General features: G+C 38.6%; 1 protein-coding gene across 4 annotated transcripts in view; it reads right to left on the bottom strand.

Moving 5' to 3' along the window:
• The window catches only part of ZDHHC13 (zinc finger DHHC-type palmitoyltransferase 13), a 48327-nt gene extending 35488 nt beyond the window's left edge, over positions 1 to 12839 (bottom strand). For 3 of the 4 annotated variants that reach the window (XR_004959322.1, XM_036259943.1, XM_036259944.1), the window contains exons 1-2: positions 12748 to 12839; positions 402 to 547 (exon numbers count right to left, since the gene is read on the bottom strand). Coding sequence is in view for 2 of the 4 variants with exons in the window: in XM_036259943.1 (XP_036115836.1) it covers positions 402 to 547; positions 12748 to 12774 (173 nt within the window). In the remaining 2 variants the exon portion in view is untranslated. The remainder of the gene's footprint in view (positions 1 to 401; positions 548 to 12747) is intronic. The other variant, XM_036259945.1, reaches the window with a different exon arrangement.
• Positions 12840 to 14211: the final 1372 nt, after the last annotated feature.

Here is a 14211-nt window from a genome sequence, read left to right as displayed (position 1 = left end):
AATAAATGTTTAAAATATCCATAAATGTCATAACTGATATTTTCCATCTTAAAGACTCAGATGTGCGTTTCAAACTCTGAGTCTAGTTTAAGTGTCACTTAAAATCATTCATTGACTCACCAAACATTTTACTGGGCACCTAATACAAGACAGAAACTGTGCAAAAGCATGGGGGCTACGAAGCTGAGAAAGATGCTTTTGTTAAACAGCTGCCCACAATCTAATGGAGAGACTGGTAATAAACAGCTAAGGTGCACTGTGTGAAGTACTTGATGCAGGCATGACACATATACTAGCACTGGAATAGGAAGTGAGCTGGGTATGCACAGGATGCCACAAACTGCACATACATTATAATTCAACAGAACATAAGGATAAAACAAAGAACGGAGGAGACTTACTGAGTAGCTTTCACAATGTCACAGTTACTAGAGTCCTCTATAAGAGGAAGAGCTTCTCTCGCCTTGGCAAGTTCTTTGTTTTCATGTGCACAGACTCCATGCCGACCAAATCCTGAAGGGTGGGGGCCATGGCTGTGATTCCTGCACTGGAGAGTAGGAGTAATTTGACAAAGCACAGTAAGAGAATTAATGTCACATTCAATTACATAATGAAGAATTTGCTACTATCAACAATATCTATGTTATTAAATTAAAAATATTTGAGTCTTAGAGTTGTATCTAAGGGAAGCTTTTCGTCTTAATTCTCTTCACTAGGATTAGATGCTTAATACTAGAAAATTCCAAATTATATGTATGTTTTGTCATACAACAAAGGTCATCTGCAAAGGCACAGCTAGATCTTGATATCTGTAGTAGGTGGAAAGTCATGGTTTTTAACATTACAAGTAGGAAGGTCACCGTGCCTTTGCTTTGGAGTTGTGGTAGACATACCCTAAAGACATCCTCCAATGAATTATGTTCTTGAATATGTGTAACTTGAGTCCCGGGAGAGCAGGTAGAGACATTTTTTAAGTATTTGACTAAGCAATAGACAAAAATCTTCCAAATTTGGTGAAAATTATAAATAAACCCACAGCTCCTAGAAGCTCAAAAAACTAAGCAGGATAAACCTCAACCTCTTATCCCAAGGCATATCATAATCAAATCACTAAAAAATAAATAAATAAAGAGATAATCTTAAGAGCAGTCAAGGAAAAAGACACATTATGTTCAAAAAACAAAGATAAGAATAAATTCAGACTTCTCATCAGTAAGTACAAGCCAGAAAACAAAAGCAGATTAGTTTTAAAAAGCTAAAGGAAAATACCATAAACCTGAAAACATAAGCAAAAATATTCTGCAAAAACAGGGGTGAAATATACTCTTTTTCAGACAAATAAAAGTTCAGAAAACTGCAGGCAAACTTATACTAGAAGAAATGATGAAGGAAGTCAGTCCTTCAAGCTTAAGGAAAACAATACCGGATGGAAATCTGAACCAATACACAGGAATAGAGTGCCAGGACTACCTGGATAAATATGTGTAATTATATGGGTAAACATAACAGACTTTTTCTCATTTTCAGATTTTCTGATTATAGAGAAACAGAAGTATACTGTTGTAAGAGATGCTATAATAGTATTTGCAGGTTGCCAGTGATAAGTTACAGTGTATAGTGTTAACCCAAGAGCAACCTCTAAATAAATATAGCAAAGATAAAATAAAATACTTAAAAGACACTCAAAACAAAAAAAGAGGAGAGGGGTAGGAAAAGTAGAAAAAAATTAACAAAGACCATAGACAAAAATGAAAAACATACAAGATAATATCTTTACACCTGCAAATGATCTTTAAAAAAAAAGACAGAGATTGTTAGATTGGATTAAAAACAACCTACAACTATATGCTATCTACAATAAATCCACTTTAAATATAAATATATATGTTAAAAGTGAAAGGATAGAAAAAGATATGCGATGCAAAAACATTAAGCATAAGGAATACAGTAGCTATAATTATATGAGACAAAATAGATATCAGCACAATAAATATTACCAGAGATGAAGCGGGACATTTTATAATATTAAGGAGGTCAATCTGTCAAGACATAATAAATGTGTGTGTACACCAAAGGAACTTTAAAAGTCCTGAAGCAAAAACTGATAGAACTGAGAAAAACAGAAAGACTCACAATTATAGTTGGATACTTCAATACTTATTTCAGTAACTGACAGAACAAGTAAGCCGAAAACATATTGTATAGAGAAAAGGATAGGAATCAGAAAAGGATAAAGAAGACTTAGAGAACACCATCTACCACCTGGCCATTGTGGCTCAGTGGCTGAGCATCATCCCATGTACCAGGAGGTCACCAGTTCAATTCACGGTCAGGACAGGCTCAATCCCCAGTATGTGACATGCAGGAGGCAGCTGATTGACATACATTACATGTTTCTATCTCTCTCTCCCTCTCCCTTCCTCTCTTTCTAAAAAATTAATAAAAACATATTTTTTAAAAAAGGACACTATCTACCAACTTGATCTAATTAACAATTTCATAAAACTCCACCAACAGCAGTAGATACTTTTTTCAAGTACACATCGAATTCACACCAAAATAAACGACACATTGGGCCATAAAACAAACCTAAATGAATTGAATTCAGAGTATGTTCTTTGACTACAATGTTATTAAAATAGAAAGCAATAATCAAAGGATATATGAAAAATTCTCAAATATTTGGAAACCAAGTGACACATTACTAACACATAGGTCATAGAAGAAAACAAAGAAAAATTAGAAAATATTTTAAATTGAATGGAAATGAAAACATAACAAAATGTGCAGGATGCTACCTATGCAGTGTTTGGAGTAAATTTTTAGCTTATAATAGGGGGGAAAAAGAGACTAAAATAAATGACCTAAGCTTTCACCTTAGAAATCTAGAGAAAGAAAAATAAACCCAAAGTAGATAGAATAAAGGAAACAATAAAGACAGACGAAATCTATGAAATATAAAAAGAAAAACAATGCAGAAAATCACTGAAATCAAAAGCTGGTTTTTTAGAAAGAATCAATAAAATTGGTAAATCTATAGTCAGAACAATCAAGAAAAAAGAAGATCTTAATGACAAATGCCAGGTTTTAAAAAGGGAATATCACTACAAGATTCCACAAACATTAAAAGAGTAATAAAGGAATGCTGTAAATATCTTTATGTCAATAAATTCAACAACCTAGATGAAATGCACAAATATCTCAGAAGACACACATTATCTTTTTTTTTTTTATCCTCACCCGAGGACATTTTTCCATTTTTTGTACAGATAGAGTGGGAGGGAGAGAGAGGAAGGGAGAGAGAGAGAGAAACATCGACATGAAGGGACACATCGAGTGGCTGCCACCCGCACGACCAACCAGGGCCAGGGACAAACTGCAACCGAAGTACGTGCCCTTAGCGGGAACTGAACCCGGGTCTCTCCGGACCGCAGGCCGATGCTCTAACCGCTGAGCCAAACTGGCCAGGGCGACACACATTATCTTAAAGGACTTTAAAAGAAATGAGTAGCACCCTGTCTATTAAAGAAATTGAATTCTTAATTTTAAAACTCCCCATTTGGAAAAAACAAAACAAAACAAAAAAACCTCCAGGCCCACATAACTTTTAACTGGCAAACTCTATCACAATACTTAAGGAAAAAAATGATACCAACTCCTTCAGAAAATATATGGAATAATACTTTGAAGCTCGTTTTAGGAAGCAGCTTTATCCCAACCCTAAAACCAACACATATTACTGGTAAAGAAAACTATAGACCCAATATCCCTCATGAGCATATGCAAAGAACCTAAACAAAATAATAGCAAATTATATCCAGTAATATATAAAAGGATAATATACATTATAACCTAGTAATATTTTTAAATAAATCAATGCAATTTACCATATTGACAGAATAAAGGGGGGAAATACTCATTTCAGTAGAATAAAGCATTTGACAAAATTCAACATCATCTATAACTCTTGGCACCCTAGGAAAAGAAGGGAACTTGCTCAACCTGATAAAGAAAGAGCATTTATAAGGCATCTACAGCTACCACACACTTAATGGTAAAAGACTGTATGGTTTAACTCTAAAGACGGAAAACAAAGCAATGATGCCCCCTATCACCACTTCTAGCCAACAATGTACTGAAGTCTTAGAGTAGTAAACAAAAGAAATGAAATGCACACAGATTAGAAAATAAGCAAATCAATCTTCACCTGCTAACAAATAACCATATACATAGAGCCTAAGAAATCTTTTCAAAAAATTTACAATGGCATCAAGTATTTTTTTTCAATTTTTATTAATTTATTTTTGTTATAGATGTTTCTCCCCTCCCCCGCCCCCCTCCTCCCCACCCTGCCCCTCCCACCCCTGAGCACTGTTGTCTATGTCCATTGGTTATGCACACATGCATGTAAGTTCTTTGGTTCATCTCATCCATTCCTCCCACCCCCCCTACTCTGAGGTTTATTTTAAATATTAAAATTATTTTATACTGTATCTCACTTTTTTTAGTTATATCCAGGGGGAGGTTCATATCAAATATCTAGCAAACCATTCTTAGAAATCAAAACTGGCTTATTTTATAATCCCCTCTTGTTCTTTACCGTAAAGTTATTACCTAGTTTTCGATCTCATGCACCAAACCTGTCTCTCTGAACAACTTTCACTGTTTAACTAAAAGAAGGAAAAAAAAATCCCAAAGGATAAATACACATTAAGAATAGAAAACTGAAGATATTTGGTGTAATGTGCTTAAGTCAATTCTGCAGGAGTTCCAAAAAAGGTTTAAGAAATGGTAGTTTGATGAAATAAGTCCATTACCTCTCAACAGGTTACTCTGAAGAGGCAAATGCTTTTTTAAAAAAGTTAACTTACAGTATATAAGTTATATAGTTCTATGAATTTTAACACATGTATAGGGTTGTGTAACCACCACCACAATCAGGATACAGACCAGTTCCAATACCTCAAAAAACTTTCTTGGGATAATCCTTTGTAGCCACATCCTCTCCATACCTCCTGGCAACCACTGATATATTCTTCTTCACTAGTTTTATTTTTCCTAGAATGTCATCTAATGGAATTATACAATACATAATCTTCTAAGACTGGCTTCTTTCACTCAGCATAATGCTTTTGAGACTCATCCAAATTGTTGCATGTTATTAATAGTTCCTTCCCTGCTGTATAGTATTCCATCACATGATTATATCACAGTTTATCCATTCAAACAACCCAGGTGGGTTGTGTCCAGCTTTTGGCAATCATAAATAGAGCTGCAATAAATATTCATGTACATGCTTTTGTGTGAACATATGTTTTTGTTACTCTAAAAGGGAGATTGCTTGGCCATGTGGTAAGTGTATGTTAAATTTATAAGAAACTGCCAAACTATTTTCCATAGTGGCAGTACCACTTTGCGTCACTAGCAACATGAGAGCTCCACCTGCTCTGCATTCTCTCTGGCACTTGGTATGGTCGGTCTTAATTTGCATATCTCCAATGGCTAATGAGGTTGAGCATCTTTGCATGTGCTTATTTGCCATCTGTATATCTTTGGTGAATTTTAAGATTTTTACCCATTTTTTTAATTGGGCTTTTCTAAAAGCTTGTTTTCTAAAAGTTTTGAGTTTTTTATATTATATATTCCAGACAAAAGTCCTCTGTTAGATATGTGATTTTCAAATACTCCAATCTTACATAACCAGAGATATTAACAGTTTGGGGTATCCTTCATCATTGTGTATATACTCTAACATATATAACATTATGCAGTATATATACATATACGTGTTTTTTTTTAACATTTTCTTCTTATATTTATTTTTTTAAAACAATGGGATCACATTCATCAACTTGCTTGTCTCACCTAACAATGTATCATGTACAGCTCTGCTGGTCAGGAATAGCTAAATATTATTCCATTGTACAGATCTAGCATAATTTATTGAACCATTTCCCTTCTGTTGGAGATGTAGGTTGATTCAGTCTTCACCTCTACAAATAATCCTATAATTAAAATCCAGTACATTCTATAGGATTGATTCCCCAAAGTAGGACTGTTGGGTCAAAAAATATGTGCATTTTAAATATAAGTAGATACTGACCAATTACCTCTCCCAATTCATGCTCCCAACAGCCAATATATGTGTCTTTTTCCCTACAAACCTTCCCATATTGAATAGTATCAGTCTTTTTACAATTTTGCCAACTGATGGCTAAAAAATGGCATCTTGTTTTTCATTTGCATGCCCCTACTTGCTAAATTGGAGTTTGTCAGCTTGTCTGTTATGTTGACTCGCTCTCATATTTTCTCTTTGGTGGACTGCCTTTTCACAGTCTACATTTTCTAGTGGATTGTATATCTTTTTCCATTTGTATGTTAGGAAGATTAACCCTTCGTTTATATACAAATTTTTCATCAAAGAAAATCGACACACTCTACAGATACAAACTTGTTGCCTCTAATAATGCCTTAAGGCATTAAGGACATCAGCTTCATTTTTCATGTAGGAAGTTAGGATTACACATGTCAATGTAAAGAACATGCTAAATTAAGAGCATTTATTTATTCAGCAATTAATTACTGTGTTCTTATGATGTACAAAGCATTATGCTAGCAGCACAGATGGGTATCTATCCTGCAGGAGTTTCAGTCTTTAGTGCAGGTAGGTCAGAGACAGAGTAAAGTAATAGTGGAAGGCAATCCATGATTAAATGGCAAAAATGGGTGGTAAAGACTAGCGAACAGGAGGTACCTTCTGTTCATGTCGTCATTTTTTTGGGAGGCCTAAATCCAGTCAGAGTAAAACCTAAAAATGATTATATAAAATCAAAGACTGCTTTCAGAGTCAGTGGTCTCCAAAGTGAGGCATGTGTACTCAGGATGTATATGCAGTGACTCACTAGGTAATAAGAAAAAATGGTAAAGCTTCTATTCTGTTACAATGCCCTTGATCTTTTCTTTTCTTTTCTTTTCTTTTCTTTTCTTTTCTTTTCTTTTCTTTTCTTTTCTTTTCTTCTCTTTTCTTAAGGGAAAGCCATAAAAATTTATAAATTTGGCTTCTTTAAGCTTTACTAATTTTAGTGCTGGCAGTCTCCCTTGATCTATATATCAAGCAGTCTGTGTACAAGGTTACCTGGGGTAAAGCAAACGTTCCACAACCCAGCGGGGTTGGCAGTGGGACGGACCTTCAGTATATTGCAGTATACATCCGCTTAAGAAATTTTCAAGCTATATCATCTAATTTTAACTCAGTTGCGCTCCCAAAATGAGCAAGTGAGTCAAACTACAAAGAGGCCACGAATTGAGATAATAATAGTGTAAGTACATGCAAACAAGAATGTGGCAGAGCTGACACTTCTCTTCATAGCAAGTACTCTTCATCAGCCACACAAAGAAAAAACAATCTAATCTGATCTAACCAAAAGCCAGCTTCTCTCCAAAAATATTCAAAATTATCAAAAAGGCTGATGTGAAGCAAATTTATATTTACCATCTTTAAGCTAAAACCTTACCATGAGTATATATTGAGCTATTAATTAAATTGAGCTATTAATATTGTCAAATCTTATAATAACATGCCCCTTTAAGCTAAAACCTTTCCATGAGTATATATTGAGCTATTAATTATAATTGAGCTATTAATATTGTCAAATCTTATAATAACATGCCCCGTGACAATATAAATTTGGTGATTGACAATGCCCCGTGCCCCAGCTCACAGGTACATCACACAGAGGGATGCTAAACTTTTTAAGTGCCAGCCAATCACATGACAGACAATCATCCCCATCAATGTGTAGGTTAGATTTATCACCTGCCAACAAGTGACGAAAAACTGCAGTCTTTACCTGGATGATTTGGACTGTGCAGCTGGAGCCCTGGGCTCCCCGCCAGCTTGCAGTGCAGGCTCCATTCATCACTCCATTCAGCTCCTCATACATGATATTTTACAAAAAATAAAAGTTTTGGACCCTACTTTCCACATTCTAGTAGGGTTTTACTCTAGGAGTACAAATTCAAAATTGTTTTACTGATAGGAATGCATAATCAAAACAGTTTAGAAACCACAGCTCTAAATTATGTCCTTTGCTCTAGCTCCTTCAAAGACTCTTCCACAAGAGCTACAGGTGAGAAAGGAGAGGACCTGCTTTCAGGGAGGTTAACTCCGACTGGAGACAGACCCATAAAGATGTTTAAGGAAAACAACATACACTCCCATCACAAAGATTACAGCAAAGTTAATGTCATGATATGAAATCCTTCTTAGAAATTACTCCCTAGTTATCAAAATATTATTTTTATGGAATTCTCTAGTTGTTTCCTTTTTACCACACTGAAATGTAGACTCGAGAACAAGGCCAAAGTCTCAGCTTTCATGTTGGCTGTGTGATGGTGGTTAACTATCTACCCTATTTTTGGCTTCGGTTTCTACATTTATAAAATGGAAGGAGCAGTTCAATGTAGCTATAAAGTTCATTCCAACTCCATGTTGTATGGTTCTAAAAGGAACTGTTACAAGAGTCATTAATGACATGTGCACTGGTGAAGACGTCACCACACTAATGAACACCTCTTTTGGCAGTGGAAGCTTAACTGCTACATGGCTGCTTACAATGTTAAGGCAACAAAGTAGACCAAGCAAATTCTCAGGATGCCAGCAAACTCCTGAGTTTTCATTAATCATTCGTTCAGGGAAATGTAAAGAACACCTACTACGTACCAATCACACTCCTAGGTAACTAGGGATAAAAGAGGAGTAACACACAATTTCTAATACAATCCATTTATTCATTCATCAGGTATTTACTGTTTTAGACACAGAATATAACAGACAAGATTAAAAAAAATTTTAAGGGGGACCAAGAAAGAGACATGTAGCTAGCTGAATACTCTCCTCCAGAGAGGATAACAAGATATTATAAAAAGTACATAAGAGAGCTATAAACACATCCGTGGTGTTTTTTATAACAAAGCCCCAACTTCTTTGATACTTGTCCATTAAGAGAATCTCCATCAAGATCCCTCTCAAATCTGAGCTACATGGTGCTTCATTACTAAATACTGCAGAAGTGATGCTCTGATAATTTGCAGGCCCAGGCTTTAGAAACTGGCAGCTTCTTTTTTCTATCTAGAGATGCACACTCTTGGAACCCAGCCACCATGCTGTGCAGAGGCACAGGCCACATGTAGGTGACTTTGCTGAAAGTCAGCATCAACTGCCAGACATGTGAATAAAGACAACACCAGAGGATACCAGCCCCAGGTACTGAGTCATCCCAGTTTACAAGTCTTTCTAGCAGAGGTACCAGATAAACCATTTCTGTTATGCCCTGTCCAGATTTCTGACACACAGAGTTCATGAACATGGCAGTAATGGGTTTACACCACTATGTTTTAGGGTGACTTGTTACACAGCAACAGATAACAGGAACATCTTTAAGACATAAGGGATCTTATAATACCAAATTATTTTATTAAATAGTAAGCAAATACTTTTAAAGTTACAATGGGCATTAAAGAGAAAAGAAAAATCTGCCCAGCTGGTGTGGTTCAGTGGATTGAGCATTGTCCCATGCACCAAGAGGTCACAGGTTAGATTCCCAGTCAGGGCACATGCCCCAGTTATGAACTTGACCCCCTAGTAGGGGACATGCAGGAGGCAGCCAATCAATGTTCTTGCACTGATGTTTCTATCTCTCCCTCTCCCTTCCCCCTCTCTCTAAAAAAAAAAAAAAAAATTAATAAAAATATATTTAAAAGAAAAACTAAAATCTGCCCTGGCCGGCTTGGCTCAGTGGTTAGAGCACCGGCCTGCGGCCCAGAGAGACCTGGGTTCGGTTTCTGCTAAGGGCACGTACCTCGGTTGCAGTCTGTCCCCAGCCCTGGTTGGGTCGTGCGGGTGGCAACCACTCTATGTGTCCCTTTCACGTCGATGTTTCTCTCTCTCTCTCTCCCTCCCACTCTATTTGAACAAAATATGGAAAAATGTCCTCGGGTGAGGATAAAAAACACACTAAAATCTACAAAACCATATTCAAACTCTGATAAGGGTCACTGTTCTGCAAGGTTATCAAGTAAAACAAAAAGAGAAATCTGACAGATAACCTTTAAAATTTCTTAAGACATTAACAGAAGCACCAGAGTTCACTTTCCAAGTTTATTCATTGGACAATTAATTACAGAGTATCCATCAGTGCTAGGCACACAGCAGTGACTCTAATGAGGAGGGCTTGCTACACTGAGGTGACATTTGTGTCAAGACCTTAAAGAGATGGGGAAATAAGCTATGTGGGTATATGAGGAAAGAGTATTCCAGACAGAGCAAATAGTAAGCGCCAAGGTCTTGAGGCCAGTATGGCTGGGGTTGATTGAACAAGCAAAAAGTAATTAAAAAATGAGGGCAGAGAGGAAACTAGGGGCCAGGTGGTTCAGGCATACCTTGGAGATACTGGGGATTCCGTTTCAGACCACCACAATAAAGTGGGTACCTCAACAAAGCAAGTCACACAAATTTTTTGGTTTCCCAGTGCATATAAAAGTAATATTTACACTATACTGTATTCTATTAAGTGTGAAATAGAATTATGTCTAAAAAATACATACCTTAACTTACAATGTACATACCTTAACTTAAAAATTCTTTATTGCTAACAAATGCTAACCATCATCTGAGCCTTCAGTGAGTCATGACCTTTTTGCTGGTGTAGGGCCTTACTTTCCATTTGTAAAAACGCAATATCTGCGAAGCACAATAAAGCAAAGTGCAATAAAACAAGGTATCCCTGTATTGGCAAATTCTGGCAAAAACAAATCAGCTCTCAAGTTGGACCCGGGAGAGCCAAATTCAACCAAAACAGGAATGTTTTGTCTGTTTTGTTCACTGATTTATCTCCAGCACCTGTAACAGTGCCTAACACCTAGTAGAAGGAATGAAGTCTTGGCTTGGTTACTTAGAAGCTATTAGACTTTTCACAAATGATTTCAGTTTTTTGAGCCTCAGGCCTAATCTCTAAAACTAGAATAATATCCCTCCCCACCTCACAGGGTCACAGTGAGAATCAAGAATAGGGGAATAGCCCAGCTGGTGTGGCTCAGTGGCTGAGCATCAACCTATGCACCACAGAGGTTGCTGATTCAATTCCCAGAGTACATGCCCAGGTTTTAGGCTCAGTCACTGGTAGGGGGTGTGCAGGAGGCAGCCCATCAATATTGATGCTTCTCTTTCATTGGTTGTTTCTATCTCTCTCTCCCTCTCCCTTCCTCTCTCTCTAAAAAATCAATAAAAAATAAACAAAAAGAATGTGGGAATATTTTGCAAACTGTAGAGCACCACATGTAGGTAAGATCTTTACACGATTATTGATCATCTTAGTAGCAATTATTATTAACAACAATGATGTCTCTACCTTGCCCCGCTAATTTCAACCTCTGAATCATTCTCTTCAGCACGAGGGAGTGAACTTTTAGCACTTAAAGGCTTTTTGTAAATGAGTGGCAGTAATTAAGATATGATAGTTATTCCCACCAACTTTTCCTTGAAACTGAGGGGGAAAAAAATGAGATATAGTTCCCATGTGAAGATTCTACACCCTTTTGTAAAATCCAGTATGCTTGCAGACCTTTATTTTTCTGTCAAAATCCAAGAAGACCTAATAAGAATGCCTTGATAACACCCCACATGTCTTGTTCCTCACTTAAAGCTACATCAGACTGTTGAAAGAAGGCAGGGAAAGGCGCATGAGAAACACTCTCAAGATTGGAAAGACTTTTTTTAGAGGCCAATTAATTCAATCATCTCAAACTGCTTCAATCCTGCTAGCAACAGAAAATCCACTACCTAGCTCACTCCAACTGGAGACAGATTCAGTTTTCTCACTTTATATAGAGATAATGTCATCTTCTTAAAGATGTGTTAATTCTGGAATAAAATAATGTATATAAAAGCATCTGGCACATGCTAAACACTAAAAGTTGGCTGAATCTGGATATTCTTCACTTATTCAACAAATATTAAGTGAACAGCTACAATGTGCCACTCTAGGCATTGGGAAAAGGCCGTTAAAAAAAAAAAAAAAGGACAAAAACCTTGTTCTCTTGGAGCTAACATGTACCTCCTGTAACTTCCCCCATTAGCCCATTCTGTTCTCTGGAACCACATCTGGCTTCCGGTAACACCTCCTCCACAGAATAGTCCTTCGGTATTGTGCAGATAGTTATCACGGCACCTCCCTTCCCACCCCCCTTTCTCCAGGCTAAACAAACAGCCTTAATTCTTTCAAGGAGCAAGCAAGGATGTGGAAACAAGAGCTAAAACAGGGCTGGGTGGGGCGAAGGCGAGTTCCCCCAGCGGCCTCTGTCAGAAAAGAAATCAACAGAACCTCCAGCCCAAGGTCAAGACCGGCTGGTGCAACTCAGGTGTGTCACCTGACACCTCTCCCAGGAACGGCCATCCACCCCTGCCAGACCCCCACAGCGGTCCCTGCCAGGCACAGGGGTACGGTCCCTGGGGTGCCCTGGCCCGCGGAAGGAGGCTGCAGGGAGGGCGAGAGCACGCCATCCTCCATCCAGGCCTCTTCCCGGTCTCCACAGAGAGAATTCCCAGCATCATTCTCGGTGTATCCAGGCTTCCCCCGACCTGGCCCAGGCCCCTCCGCCCCCGGGAGCTCCCTCAACCCACGCCCTCGTCTCCCCACAGTCGCCGCGTCTATCCAGGCACCCAAGACAGCCAGCGCCGGCCGCACTCACCTGCGAACCCAGACCCGGCCCCTCCATCTCCCCGGTGGCTGGAGCGACTCAGCAAAGTGGCGGGTGCAACCCGCTCGCCAGCCAGCCTCGAGCCTCTCGTATCCACTTCCTGCTTGCGGCCCCGCCTCCACCGCATCCCACGCTCTCGCCTACATCGTCCATCGGTCTCGGGGAAACCAATCCCTGCTCTCCCCTCGGCTAGGGGGCGGGACTTTCTTGCCACCAGGGAGGCTAACAGGGAACCATGAATCGGAGGCCCCGCCCCCAGTCCTCCGCCGCGTTGAAGTTCCAGTCCTGGGTAGGCTCTGCAAGGCTCGCCCAGGTAGGCGTCCCCGTCACCTTCCTGCCCCATGCTATAAGCACCATCCCCATCCCCTCAGTCAATGTTTGACGTCTACTAAAGAATCAACAAATGTGAACTATTAAAACGTTTGCCGCTCTCCATTTTTGCCATCTTCTGCAAGTCACTTCCACTATCTGGGGTTCTGTTTTCTTCATACAAAACGTAAAATAGATGAGTTCCACAGTTCAGGCTAGAGGAGGATTGGGCAAGAGAACCCACTTGCACTCCCCACGCTCCCTTAAATTCTACACTGAAGGAATTGGTATCTAAAGTATGTTAAACTCAAAGGATAGCTATGATAGGCTAAGCCTTGGTCCCTGGCCCTGGGGAGCTCCAGTGGTGTAGTGGGGCTCCCCTACATAGTCCCCAGAAAACGGGAGCTTTTCTAGCCCAGCACTAATACAGTCTCTGTAATTCCTTAATGTATCTGTTGCCAAGCTGAACCAGATTAAGACTTTAAGAAGTTAAATTGGAAAAGAACTGAAAATATTATGACTCCCTTATTCTATAAAAGTAATACTAAATAATAATATAAGTGTCTAGAAATCTAACAAAGTGCGTTTTCCCCATAATATATACTATAATACGATAAAATTGTTAAAATTTATTATTATTATTATTATTATTATTATTATAGCACCCCTGCCTTTTGGGCACACCAGCCATGAGTTGCCCCAAAAGCCCATCATTATGCCCTTTGAGAGGGGGAACCATGTGGTATTCATCTCTGAATTTCTAGTGCCCATCGCAGCACAGGGACATGGAAAATGCTCAGTACAATTGTACTGAGTGGATAGGTGCATGGGTAGTGTGTCATCAACTTCTGTGATACAAGAAAGGACAAATTGCGTGACAACTGGAAGTGCAAGCAACTTTCTGGGGGAGCCAGAGGAGGAATCAATTAATTTGGACAGGCTAGGATGAGACATAGGGCAAGGCTTCACAGAGGAGAGAGCCTTTGGGTATGGCCAGTTTGCTTAGCTAATAAGAACACTGTTTATTAATCATTTTTTATGCATTGACACCAGTGACAGTGTTTTTACATACATTACGTCAAATCTGTAAGATGAGTATCGTTTTTCCCATCTCCCAGAAGGAAAAACAACAACAACAACAAAAAA

Source organism: Molossus molossus, unplaced genomic scaffold, assembly GCF_014108415.1.
Source record: "Molossus molossus isolate mMolMol1 unplaced genomic scaffold, mMolMol1.p scaffold_m16_p_13, whole genome shotgun sequence".
NCBI classification, from domain to species: domain Eukaryota; kingdom Metazoa; phylum Chordata; class Mammalia; order Chiroptera; family Molossidae; genus Molossus; species Molossus molossus.
The sequence above is the reverse complement of the archived record's forward strand: the minus strand, read 5'-3'. Positions and strand labels throughout refer to the sequence as shown.